The sequence below is a fragment of the Corvus kubaryi genome, unplaced genomic scaffold, assembly GCF_017639235.1.
Source record: "Corvus kubaryi isolate FWS band 111438036 unplaced genomic scaffold, C.kubaryi_AGA036_p1.0 133, whole genome shotgun sequence".
In the NCBI taxonomy this organism is placed as follows: domain Eukaryota; kingdom Metazoa; phylum Chordata; class Aves; order Passeriformes; family Corvidae; genus Corvus; species Corvus kubaryi.
The window spans coordinates 21,429,389-21,443,556 of NW_024580667.1; the positions used below are offsets into that span (position 1 = coordinate 21,429,389).

Consider the following 14,168-nt stretch of genomic DNA (forward strand, 5'->3'; position numbering starts at 1 on the left):
TAAAAGAAGAAAAAAAATTATACCACCTTCAGAACTCTCCTCCTCCCCCCACCTTCCTCCCTTCTCCCACTGACAATGTGAAAAGACAACCCTTAAGATGTTCAGTCTGTTTACCACTTCCATAATAACCTTCTTCAGTCCATTTAGAGAGAGAAGTCTCTTCTTGCTCATGCTATGAAAACATTATCACAACGAGACAGCCGCCCACTTCCAAATATTGTTCAGTCCATTTAGGAAGAGGAGTCTCTCTGCCTGCGTGTGAGTCCCTTCCCCCGACTTGCAGCTTTTCCCGCAACTGCTTTCGAGGGTCCACTCTTGAAGTTTTCTGGGGTACAGTTTTAAGGTTGAGCCGTTCAGAAACAAAAACAGAGGCCCTTCTCCTTCCCTGGGAGCAAAGGGTCTTCATCATCTTCATCGTTAGGACTATCTCTGGGAGCATCTCTAGGAACTGAGGTTTTCTCCTTTCCCATTTGGAGCAAAAGTCCTCATCTGGTTCATCTCTACGGACTGAGGTTTTCTCCTTTCCCGTTTGGAGCAAAAGTCCTCATCTGGTCCATCTCTGCCTGTCCAAACTTCTCATGAAATTACAGCTGCGTCAGCATCTGCCTATCTCAGTGCAGGTGCTTTTGCTCACGAGTTGAACACTCCACCCCCCATATCTTCATGAAATTACAACAGGATACTCTGATATATCATAGCTTCACAACAGAATTTCAGCTTTAAGCATCTCCTCTCTCTCTTCCCTCAGGTTTTCAGCTCTTCATAGCAATAAAAGGGTTACTCTCACCTCGGCCTTGCAGCTTTGCAGCTGGAATGTTGAATCTTTCTTATCACAGTGGAGAGGGGGGAGAGCCGAGCCGCTCCGGCTGCCCACGGCAAGGCAGTGGGGGGGGTTCCATGGCTGGAACAGGTCCATGGCTTCAGGATGGCCGTGGCCCGGCCCGGCCTGGCCCAAGCAGGGCCTGGCCGGGCCCGCTGGCCCCCACACGGGGCCCGCAGCCACCTGTGCCAGCGCCGGAAACGAGAGAGAGCTTGGAGGGGGAGTTTGCCTATTCTTAAATGTGGATCACAGAGGTGATCACAACTTTAAGTGGCTTAGAGAATTGTCCATATTCAAACTGGCCAGCTGATAGGTTCTATCAGTTCCCAGAGGAAACTGTAAGCACCCCTTAGCAAGGACGTCCCTTCCGGGACTATGCTTGCTAACCTATGACACTTTCTTTACCTCAACTGCCACCACGAAAAACTGCAATCACTGAAATACTATTTTGGGCATTCCTAAAGGTCAAGTATTTGGTGCTGCTAACAAATGGTAATAACTGTGAGAGAGTTTGTCCCATGGAGCATCTTCATGGGATTTGTGAATCCCAGGTAATTTCCTCTTTGGCTTAATGAGGATAGAAGCTTCAGATTTGGTCTTGTTATTCGGAGAGGAAACTCCTGTTACAGATTTGTTCTAGCATGAGTAATGCAGTCTTGCAATACAGTTAATCATCACTGATGTTAATAAGAGGGGGTGACGCTTCTTTCCATTTTCTCATGCAAATGTCACGGTTTCAGAGGACTACCAAGTATTTAGCCAGCTGATACAAAGAAGAATATGTCTAGCAAGAGATTGCCCAAACCCCATTATTAAGACTCTCAATATGAAAGGTAAGAGACTGAATTTTGGCCCTGGCTGTGAATTGCAGAGGAAGGATCCAAATTTCAGACTTTGATATCTTAGCTAGCCAGTGTGGCTGTAGGTCATAAGGTTGGGTGGGAACAGTGTATCATCCTCTTCTTCTCATCTGTCCCCTCTGCTTTGTGACTCGTGCCAAGGTTGCCTTGTGAGTCCAGTGCTTCAGTTTTGGATGTCCTTGAGGGCTTAGGAATCAACTGAAGGAAGTGCTCCTTCCTTGCTCCAAGCTGAACCACCACTGTTGTAGTATAATAATTCTGTGCACAGAAAGATTGTCCACTGGGATATCCTGGAGCTAGGGTCTTCAAAATCTTAATATTCAAAATGCTGTTTGAAGGGAAGGGGTGATGTCTTGGGCTTATCATTGATATCCCTATGTGTTGCTGTTCATTTGTCATTGGTGTTTGGATTTCAGCTTTTGTGTCCTAGTGACATTTCTTAATATTTTTAATTGTCAGTGTTATCTTCTAAATCCTTTCCCATAGAAATAATTGTTACATTGGATAAAACTGAACAGATGGTTTCTGCTCATACATAGAATTCTTATCAGGAACTGTTAAATAGGTTCTGGTTTGAGAGCAGAGTTAGTCTGAGATGTAGTAATTGGGCAATTAACAGTGAAGGTTCTTCTGTATCTACAGGTATTAACCAGAGAAATACATGCCAAATACTGAGGTACAAATACAGCTGAAAATTGATTTTTGCTTCCAGGAACAAAGTACTCTGCACTGAAGATGTTACCATTATTGCCATAAACTCATCTTAATGCAAATATTTAAGGGGTTTTTTAATACAGTATCTGCAGAAGTAGAGTGTTTAGAAGTGGGCTTCATCTCACCTAATTCTTGGTGTCTAAAAATAAAACAGTAAAGTGTCTCTGTAGCTGAGGAGAGACAGGTATATCTGTTGGCTATTCATCCCACCCTGAATGTGGTGTGTAAGCTGCATGGGATGAGCTGCTCTCCAGTGGTGCTGTCCACAGTCAGTAGGAAGCGATGTCTCCTGTGAATGTTGCGTCCTTCAAACGTGTGGCTGTCTTACAGGGGTTCCCTGATCTTTACTGTTTATTACAGTTTCAAAGTCACCCCTTCCCTTCCCAGAACTTCCTCTCTGAGGTTCCTTGTCTATCTCCAGGCACTTTCTGTCTGGGTTTAAGAAACAAAGAGGAAAGGAAAATGCGATAGGGGCTTTTGTTTGTTTGTTTGTTTTGTACTGTTTGGCGTTTTTTTAAATCAAAAATGAGCTTTCTAAATAAGACAAATTACTTTGTATCCCCGGATTATTTGTTTTATAAGGAGAGAAAGAACAAGCAAAGATCATTCAGTACGTTAGATTAGAAACCAATACCTCAGAGACTTAGTGCACAATAAAAGTTGCTTGCCCAGTAGCTTTTACTTAGCAAGGTGAAATTTCTCTTTAGAGTAGAGGTCAAATGTTTCAGTATTGTGGATGTTTCAGATGTGCTAGAGATGTAGGAACTCAAAACATGATTAGGAAAAAATGCCTTATTTCTCTGGAGTGTACCAGTGATCTGGCCTTCCAGATGCTATTTACCTGTAGATACACTGTCATGCTTTGTAACTTCCACTTTTTTAAATCTTATACATACATTCTTTTGGTATACAATGGATCTTCAAGATTGCTTATTTGGGAGAGAGCAAGAGATTCCAGTAGCCAAGATGACAATTACGAGGAAACATGAAAAGGGGCCAAACAATAACGGCATCTGCCAAACCTTAGCTGTTTTGGGAACAGAACTTCGGCAAAATTCCTTCCCTAGATTGCTCATAATGCATTTAAGAGAATAGTTTGGAAGGCTAAGGACTCCTGAGATCTGTTGTCTTCCTTCAGACTTCCTTACTGACTGTTGGGGGAATCTTTTTTAGTTTTAGAAAATGAAGTGTCATGAAAGACTGGCTTACTGAAGCTGACATACTAGAATAAACTGGTGAATCATATTAGTGGGAAGTGGAGCAGTAATCATTTTAAGTGTACTGAAGGAGTTTGGTGAAGCTGCTAATGTACAAAATATTGTAATTATAACCAGTTAGAAAACCAGGTCGAAGTAAAAGGTATTTGTTTCTTCAAAGATTGGGGGAGGATGATCTTGCTGAAGTCTGAGTCTCAGTACCCTATGATATCTAATCAGAAGAGCTTAGTATGGTTCAAAAATAGTTGGGCTGTTGTATCTATAACATTCATGTATACAAGGAAAATATACAGAGCAAAACACAAAACCTGGTTGTTAGATCCACAGCCTTTTTTCATTGTTACGAAGTGAGTCGAGTTAAACGTAATTGCTAATGAACTTAACACAGCAGGGGCAAAGCAGTGCAGCTTCTGTGAAGGAAAACTGAGCTGTGCACATCTGTGCAGATTAGCATGAATGAATGAAGACATTATTCTCTCATACATTCCTTAAAAGCTTTGAAAGTAAGATGCTCTGGTTTTCAGAATGGCACAGTTAATTCTAGGTGTGTTTTAAGACTCCATCCTCACACAGCTGTTAAGTATACTTACTAATAAATTTGAATAATTCAGTAGTAGCTGAACAGTATGAGTTGTGTAAAATTTGCAATTGGTTCAAAATTATTCAAGTAGCTAAGAGGAGACTCTGTGGTATTCCCTAGGGATCTCAAAGGAGGTGGGCACCGAGCAGTCTGACACACAGCCCAAGTTGTGCAAGTGTAGGAAAGGTTTCTATTCTCTAGTAGCTTCTACTGCAGCCACAGCTGTGTGTTGAGGCAAGTCCTCAGGCTTGGAGCAGTGGATGGTGTTTCAGTCTCATGCTTCCAAATTGCAAACACTGCCCAAAAAAAATAGAAGGGAAGTATCTTCCACGGGTGTTGGAAAAACCAGAATCAGGTAGTAATGTTTGTAAGGATATGTATATGTCATGTGTAATAATTTACAGGGAGCAAGGTGGGTGTTTATTTTGACCACTGTATGAGAAAAGAGAGATGTTCAGTACCCTAAACATTAATTAAAAATTGCTTCCTTATTCTTTACATCATGTCTTGCTAACCTGTAAAGCTCAGTGCCATACGATAGCTAACCTGAAGATGTTAATAGCATTCAAAAGTACTCAGACTTTTGGATGGATACAATGCTCTGTTACCTTATACAGGAAAAAGATAAACCCCCCAGCTTCAAGGATGAGTTGGTAATAACTGACACGGAAAAGAACTTGACTGTCGGCCACTGCTCGTTAAAAAGCTTGAGGATCAGTCCTTGCTGCTGCTGGGTTAGGAAAGAGAACAAGGGCAGGCAGTCTGCTCGGAGATACTGCTTGCTGAAAAAACACTCTTACAAATGGTCTGTTGTCTGGGCCACCTTGGTTTTGCTTTCCAAGCATAAAACCTCCAGGACCATGGGTGAAATGACATCATGCATGCTGCTTGTCTCAGTTTATGCATAAACTAATACTGCAGTGGCGCTGTGAGCCGCAAAGCAGCTGAAGTTTGTATTGACAGTTACGCACCGATTTCTATCAAGGCAGCACTCACTGGGGTTTTTCTGGGGTTTTTAATTGAAGATGTATGTTTACTATGTGTGGCTTGTGTTGGCATTACATGCCTCCTGCAGCAGGCAGAGTGGGCGAGATTGCTTGTTTGCTTGCATATTGTGGTGGGTTGACCCTGGCTGAATGCCGGGTGCCCACCAAAGCTTCTCTATCACTCCCCTCCTCAGCTGGATGGGAGAGAAAATGTAACAGAGGCTTGTGGGTTAAGATAAGGACAGGAGAGATCATTCACCAGTTACTGTTACATTGAAGTATGTGCAACAAACTCAGCTTGGGGAGCTTAACTGAGTTTTATTACAAATGAAATCAGAGTAGGATAATGAGAAATAAAACCAAATGCTAAAAACACCTTCTCTCCACCGCCCTCTTCTTCCCAAGCTTATTTTAACTCCAAAATTATGTATTTCCCCTCTCTCAGTGGTGCAGGGGGTCAGGAAATGGAGATTCTGGTCAGTTCATCACATGTTGTCTTTTCTGCTCTTTCCTCCTCTGGGGAAGGACTCCACATTCTTCCCTTGTTCCACCATGGGGCCCCTCCAACAAGAGACAGTCCTCCACAAACTTCTCCAGTGGACTTCCCATGGACTGCATTTCTTTGCAAACTGCTCCAACATGGGTCTTCCCATGGGGTGCAGTCCTTCAAGAACAGACTGCTCAAGCGTGGGCTCCTCTCTGCATGGGGCCACAGGTCCTGCCAGGTGCCTGTTTCAGTGCAAGCTTTCCATGGGGTCACAGCCTCCTTTGGGCATCCACCTTCTCTGCTGTGGGGTCCTCCACAGGCTTCAGGTGGATCTCTGCTCCCCTGTGAATTTCCACGGGCCGCATGGGCATAGCTGCCTCACCGTGAACTGCCCCATGGACTGCTCCAGAGCCTGGAACACCTCCTCTCCCTTCTTCACTGACCTGTCCATCTGCAGGGCTGTAGCTTTCACATATTCTCACTCCTCTCTTCTCTGGCTGCAATTGCTTCAGCACAGTAACTTTTTCCCCTTTTTAAATCTATTATCCCAGAGATGCTACCTCGCTGCTGGGCTTGGCCTTGAGCAGTGGCAGGACTGTCTTGGAGCTGGCTGGCATTGGCTCTATTGGACATGAGCGAAGCTTCCAGCAACTTCTCAGAGAAGTCCTGTAGCCCTTCTTCCCCCTCCTAAAACCTTGCCATGAGTACCCTATACACATACCAGCTCTGTGGACACTTAAACCAGGGAGAAAACATTGTGACTGTAAAATTACCTGCTACAAAAAGGTTTTACATTAGTTTGCAGAACATAACATTTTTTTCTATCACTTTGTAAAAACAACTTACATGGTCAGATTTATTGTATATATTTGGTTTGTATCTTAAGAGATCGAAATTATCAAGCATCTTAAAAGTATCTGCATTTTTTGCAGGGTATTATAGAGAAATCGAAAGTGAAAGGAATTCCTATCATTATTGATGCAGTAAGTATTTTCTTGATTTCAGTCAGTGGTTTAACATTTAAGAATCTATTCAGTAAATGCTCTTCTTACTGTGTTTTGCAGGATGGACTGTGGCTCATTTCCCAGCAGCCTTCTCTTATTCAAGGCTACCAGCGAGCTATTCTTACTCCAAACTACATGGAGTTCAGCAGACTGTATGAAGCCATGGTGAGCTGATTGCCTTTTTGGTATTTAAGTGTGTGCAAGTTTAGTCTTTCTGTCTTGAAAATAAGTAACTTATTACTGGCTTAAATGTTACGTGCTGTTTCTTATGTGTGAGGGAAGCACTCTATGGGTTTTATTCCATGGGATAATTGCCACAACAATGCATATTCTTAAACAGAGCTCTTTTTTAAAGAAGACCCATTCTCATGCATTTTTTAACACTGCAGTGGGTGTAGAAAAAAATACATGGGAAGACTGATGATGTTGCCTTCCCCCCCACCCCCCAAGCATATGTAAGTAGCATGTGTTAGAATATGTTGTTGTAGTAGCAAAATATGTACTGTGTATGGAATTCTTGTGTTGTAGCTTAGAGACCCCGTAGACAGTAGTGATCATCATGGATGTGTATTAAGACTCAGCCAAGCCATGGGGAATTTGACAGTTGTGCAAAAGGGAGAAAGAGATCTTATTTCAGATGGAGAGAAAGGTAAGTGAAGTCTTCTGCTCTTAGCAATGTGATTGTTCTGTTCTGTTTGCTTTCAATCATACTCCAGTAGAGTGTATAGCAATAGGCTGTATTCCCTTGAAGGTTGGAGGGATTGCTGCCGTTGCAGATCACCTTTAGATGATTTGTGTAAATTTATATTTTAAGAGTGCAACTAAATTTATTTGCTGGCAAAAGTTGCTAATTTCATTTCTCATTTAAATGACATTATGTTTTACATTCCACGGGTATTGAGAAATTAATTATTTAATCTTTGTGAACTGTTTGAAAGTTCTTTGCTGAGGTGGTTTATGTAAGTGCAGCTGTCATTGCTAAATTGATACAAACCAATGTATCAATATTCACGATGTATCAGTGTGTGTGAAAAGTGGAGATGTCTTGAGGCTCATGACCTGCTCAGTTCCTTGGTGCTGTCTGTCCATCATGGGGCTGCAGATTCACATGTACGTATATGACTTGTACAGCAGCCCTGACAAATTAAAAAATTAACCATTATATGGTTAATTGCCATTATAACAGTCACATACCAATATGGTTTAAAGTATACTTAATAAAATTAGCTGCTTGTCTGGTGCTTTTTATACTGATGATTTACTGTGATCAGTATAAAATTATTCACAAGTGCCATGGATACATTTTGACTGCATGGTCTTACTTCACATACATAACAGGCAGCAGCTCTGCTTTTAATTACTTGAAATGCTAATCTCTGATAAATGTTTATGCTGCTTCAAAACTGTTTTGTATATACAGTCAATTTTTCATTACTGGGAGCCATGAAAGTCTTTTGTAACAGAAAACAGATGTCATAAGTACGACTGGTTTGTGCAGAGCCACCTTCCACGTACCCCATTAGTGCAGATACTCTAGCAGATTGTGCAACAGCTGGGACCTGGAAGCAGTATAGTTACATCTGTGGGGTAAAGGACCTTCCTCTTATAGTACCCAGGTTTCCCCACAGGAAGTCTTGTGTCATATTGCACCCATAGCAGACTTGATTTGTAACCTTGGACAGTCAGGCCAGGCTTAAAGGTGGATGAACTCTGCTGGAGGATATAATGTCTTGACTTCAGTTTATGCCAGCTGGAGAGCTTTAGAGCACTGTAGTTGTCTTCTTTCTCTGCTTTTATGTCAACAATGTTCTTTTTATACGGGATTGTTGCTTTTTAAATGAACATTGGGAAGACTGGGTGAGCGCTTATAGATTGAGGACATTATCTGGTATATCTCTGTTCTCCTTTTGAACTATTAACTCTTGAGATAAGTGTGTCCCCACAACTGCTGGAGAAACAGGACACTGTCTCCAGTGAATCTCTTGTCATGCAGGATTAAAAAACCAGAAAACAGCTGAAGCTCTTTCCAGTTTCAATTTTGAGTGTTCATATGTGACACAAGTTCATGTATGTCTTGTGTGCTTTTGGGGTTTTTTATTGGTTTTATTTTTTCCCCCCACCTTGTTCTTTGTCTCTGTTGTGTTCTGGTATTTTTTTCTGTTAGTGGAGTGGCTTTTGTTTTGAAATAAAAAACAGTTCTGTGCCTTTATAGCAGTTGATTGATGTCCAGCTATAGGCTACTTTCTTGTTCTTACCTTGGTACTATCACTGATGCTTTGTTGGATTACAGACATTACAGGCAGCATTGCTGAGCTAAGAAAGCAGGTTATAATATCTGTTACAAAAACTGTTTGTAGAGTTTGCATGACTTTCAAGAATGTTCCTGAGAATTTTGCAGAAACTACAGACTTCAGCTTTCTTTTAACAATAGTGTTCTTTGGGCCTAGTCTGCTGGTCATTTAGTTTCTCAAATGCAAAATTACATTGAGAAAGGAGATTCTACTGTGTGCTCTGTGCCACAACATGGAGTATGTTGCCATGTCACTGACCTTGAATTCTTTCCCAGGTTTTTTGCTCTTATTTTTCTTCTGTCTCTTCTTTTGATCTGTTATCATTTTTTTTGCAGCTAAGACTACATACATCATGATTCCAGTTTGAGGGAAATCCAGATTATTGGATCAGGCCAATGTCCTCTGAGCACAATCAAACATTATGAAAAGATCTGTGTACTCCTTTTGCCTTTTATTTATCATGTCATCATCCGTTTGCAGTGCTTAAGCCCTACCTACTAGGCATTTCCTGCTTGACCTCCTGTGTTCAGCATACTGTCACTGTAGTTTGCTTACAGTACTTTTAAACTTTCTCCTTTGGGAATATACTGCACGTGTGCTGTCTAGGGGGGGAAAAATAAAGTAAGTCTCAGTGCTCTCCAGGGAAAACAGAAATTGAGAAATTGCAAACTTAACCATGCAACTCCAGTGTTTTGCGCTTAGTTGTTGTGGAAGGAAGGCTTTTTGAAGACGCCAAATTTTGCAGTAGGGGAGATTGGGTTTGTGAATGCTTTATAGCTTAGAGTGATTGTAGTGGTTATTTTCACAGTACTTTTATTCATGAGTCTGTAAGAAATGCAGTAGACAGTTTACTTCTGTTACCTGAAGACAGAAAGAGTTACCAGGTGATTTGGCATAAGGTGTTGGTGAAGAATTACTCTCAACAAAAAGCTTTGTAATCTACACAGAGAGGCTCTGATTCCAATTCTGATTGGAAGCTGAAGTTTAATAAATTCAAAACAAGATTTTATTAATAGATAAAGAAATTAACTGGTACAGCAGTGTACCTGATACTTTGCTGGATTCACAAACTTTGAAGTGTCTGGATACCTCTGAGGTTTGTTTTCACAGACCAGACTAGCTGGTGCAGGTGATTGCTTATGGCCTCAGTCACATACTGGCCTCTGTGAAAGCAGTAGGAGTCCTCCACTATAAAGGAGGTTTTTCTAAAATTTGTCTCCATTTCAGTAGTGAGCTGCTGACTGGCCTGTAAACTTAATCACCAAGATTTTAAATTAAGTTTTATATACTCTTTTCTCTTTCCTTTTGCAATTTCACATTATAGCTTGGTCTACAGTTGTTGATTCCCTGCTCTACAAAGATGAGCTTCACCATGCTCTTGGTAGGTGATATCAGTGCCATCACTGACCAGGGTAGGAATGAGTACTCAGCCTGTGGGTAAAAGGTAAGTCAGCTTTTATTCACTATGGCACAGCTCTCTAAGGTTATTTTTTTATTATTCTTTGGAGAACTGGTCAATAATAAAGTGTGGTTATACCAGCCTTAGTTCCTAACATGTTTAAAATTTGGTTAGGTCCTTGAATCAGAGGATTTGAATTTTCATTTTTAAGCATTATAATGAGCTTTTCTGTGTTTGACCCTCTTACCTTCCAAAAGGCAGGCTTTTATGGGAACCATCCTGTTACTTTTCCCAAGAACCAGTAGCCAAATTTAGTTTCTCTCCAGTTGCTCAGCTGCAGCCATGGTGAAGAGAAGCAAGGAAGTATGTGAGGCAGAATACTGAGTACTGACTATGGGGTAAAAATCCAACTCTTGCCATAAGTCCCCAAGCACTACTTCTAATTCCAGCCATTCATCTCCCTACACAGCTGGAAAAAGGAATCTATTCAGTGCTTGTCACTGCCTGGCTCACTCACAGCTGCTGAGCAAAACTCACCGAGATTTTTAACTGAGAGGCAGCACCTTTGTCTCCAGTCCTGCTTCTGCAGAATGAGCAAAATGGGAAGGTGATGGTTCCTGTCCCTGGTGCCACTGTGGGGTCTATGGCACCTGCAGCCCAGCCAGCTTCTCCCTGGCACTGTTCACCTGGCCCCTGGCTCCTGTGCCTGTCCAACAGAACTGGTGTAAAATTCGGGTCACTTTTGGCTAACTTCAATTGCCTGCTCTATCTTGCACTCAAGGACTTATCTAAGTTTTAAAAGTGTGATTAGGGAATAAAAAAGTATAAGCACCCTTTATATAAAAGCCAACTTACGTTTTCCGCACCAGTTGAGTTGTTTCCCCAGCCAGAGTCACTAAACTTGGTTTCCCTGTCTATATGCACTCTGGGACATGTTTCTGGGAGTCCATGATCTCCAGCTACATGCTTTTGTGAACTAACTTGCAAAAGGAAAAAGATAGATTTCTTACTAGTATAAGTATATGCTAGGTCAGAGATGTATATTAGTAAGAGATTTTACTAAAAATCTGATAAAGGTCTAAATCTTGTATTTGATGGAGCAAAATGATCCTTGATAGCTGCATTATTTGCATAGAAAATGGAAATCTTAAGCCTTTTAATTAAACTAGAGTGTGTTTGTTGTGTGGGGTGGCTGTTGTTAGCTGATCCGATCCAGTTGGGTCATATCAGAAGTTCAAATGGTCATGTTTCATACATTGATTCCTGACCACATTAGGGTGAGTGTAATACTCCTCCTCTGTAAGAGGAAAACAAGTGCAAGGAATTTGTTCTGGATGTCTGAGATTCAGGAGCTAAATTTAAATCTCCAGTCTTTCAGTCTGCAGTCTCAATAAATGTTCTATTTCACAGAGGCTCTTCAGCCTTCTGACCATCATCAGAACTAAACTATACCATATTTCACATGCTGTGCTCTAAATGCAGCAGTAAAAGCCACCCCAGAGATTCATTTCTTTTTTTCATTACTGGGTGAACATGGTGGGTCAGGAACAAGCAGACACACACTGCCTTTTCTACTACTTTGGTTTTCTAACTGTGGTGTGTCTAGGAGCTGGCATTGCAAATGGTGCTGCCTGCATACAGCCACATCAAAATCTGTGCTTCCAAGTTAACTTGTAGTGCTTGAGGTCAGCAAAACTACTGCATTCTGATTTTTTTCATTCAAAGAGAGGACAGCTATTTTCATTTACATAACAGAATGTTGTGGTTTTGTTTTTTTAATTAAGCACACAATGCTCATAAATAGGTCATTCTTCTGGGCTTTTGGCAGCAGCAAAATTTGGGCTGGGAGTTTTTCAGCTTAAAACTTGGCAATGATACAGCTAAGTGTGACACCATGGTCTGAATGCTTTCACAAATACTAATGTGTATCTTGCCATCACTCCCTTTTCAGCCCTTCTTGAGAATATTTTATGGCCTGAAATATATTAAACATAGCACTACTAAATGACTTGGCCATAGTGACCCAGAAAGCCTGGGGCAAAGTTTTGAATTGTTTGGAGCCTAAAACTCTTGAATTTCTACTTTCCAGTATTCTGTCAGTATGACAGCCTTCAATTTTTTGTTTCTGCTGCACTCATTTCAGTACAAATTACTTCCATGGATTTAGGTACATAAGGAATCTGTGTGATTATATGTGAGCAAATACGTGTTGTATTTGCTGCCTAAAGCTCTGGTGGTATTTATGTGATGTTTACTTGCTGAGACTGTGTTGAAACTGTTGAATAGGACTGTGGTTTTTCTGACTCTAGCAGATCTCCTTGCAGGCATTTCTTCAGTGATGACACTTATTTCATCTAGCCTTTTCTTCTGCTAGTATATGTGTGCTGCATGGATAAGTGCTAGGGAGTTGGGTAGGTTTTTTTTCCCCTGAGAGTTACTTGGCATAAATCAGTTTTCATTTAAAAACTGTCTGCTACTTATACTGAGGTGGGTTTTTTTTGATTCATCACCTTGAGAAGTAATGACGTCAGATTTGGTTGCCCAGACCCATCAGAAAACAGAACTGGACACCCTGCTCTAACAGCCAGCTTGGCCAGCATTAATTGTGTTTCTGTCTCTTACACTCTGTCAGTTGAGCTATAACTGAACTTCTCTGTTGTTTTGATCAGGACTGGTGTCAGACTAATTGACCTTAAGTGGCCCTGGCTGCTGCCTTTTCAAAATTGATACATGGTGGTGATTTCAGTCTTTGTAGTTTCCTTGTTGTCCTGCATCCAGTCATCTTGGTCTCCTCAGCTCTTCCAAGAACCGTGTACATGCCCATCCCTAGCTGAACATGCTACAGCCTCACTGAACAACAGATCAAAAAAAGCTTCATCCTCATGCAGATAGAGTGCTGTGCATGTTTCCAGGGAATAGAACTGCCCACCTTCTCGGCATCATAGCTGACTGTTCAGCCATGTCCAGCTAACTGAGGCCTTGTAACATTGCCACTGGTTGTGACTGCTCAGTGCAACGTAAAGGCTTCAGCCCCATGGTCCTTAAAGAACTGCTGGAAGTGTCTTCTCAGCAGGGCTCAGACATTCAGTGGGGGATGTTGCACTCGGGGAGCGTGAAGACAGCAGTTTTATTTTGTTGTTCTAGGAGAAGGCTGGGAAAAGCATCCTGTGTTGGTTTGGCAGTGTGCTGGTTTGTCTTGATGCCACTGTGGGATTCCTTCTTATATTTTAAAAGCTTTTAATAATGACTGTAATTCAGAGATGTTTTTAAATCCTTTTCCCATTGCCTGTTGTCATGTTCATCATCCTTTTATTTTGAGATGTTCTTTGATCAACCAAGCCTCTGCACAAGAATTGTGTGTTCTATCTTTCCCTCCTCATTCGAGTGAATTTCCTCTAGTTCTGCTTCTTTGAAGGTATTCCATGGATTTGTTTTCCAGCATCTGTGTGCAGAGTACAAAGATCTGCTTTTGTTGTTGCCTGTGAAGTAGTCTGCACATATTTGAGACTTACTTTTCAAAACCACAAACAAAAGACCACTTTTTTTTTTTTTTTTTTTTTTTTTTTTTTTGGTAAATTTAGCAGAGTATTATAATTGGCCTAGTTTGAGGAGATCTTGCTTTCCTGTACAGCTCAAAAATGACTGGAAGGTTGTGGGGCTACAGAATAGTGGCAGATGGTGACATGCAGCTAATAAGCAGGGGCTTGTGCTCAGCTGTCAGTCAGAAGGCCCCAAAGCTTTTGAACAGAGGATTTCCATCCTGCCTCCTGCCAGGAGTTCAAGCCCTCAAAGTGAAAATCTGGTGAGATA

General features: G+C 41.4%; 1 protein-coding gene across 4 annotated transcripts in view; it reads left to right on the plus strand.

The window, feature by feature from the left end:
* Positions 1-14,168, plus strand: part of NAXD (NAD(P)HX dehydratase) — a 54,052-nt gene that overhangs the window by 33,268 nt on the left and 6,616 nt on the right. For all 4 annotated transcript variants that reach the window (XM_042038570.1, XM_042038560.1, XM_042038587.1 and 1 more), the window contains 3 exons: positions 6,597-6,647; positions 6,729-6,833; positions 7,197-7,317. In XM_042038570.1, coding sequence (XP_041894504.1) covers positions 6,597-6,647; positions 6,729-6,833; positions 7,197-7,317 — 277 coding nt within the window. The remainder of the gene's footprint in view (positions 1-6,596; positions 6,648-6,728; positions 6,834-7,196; positions 7,318-14,168) is intronic.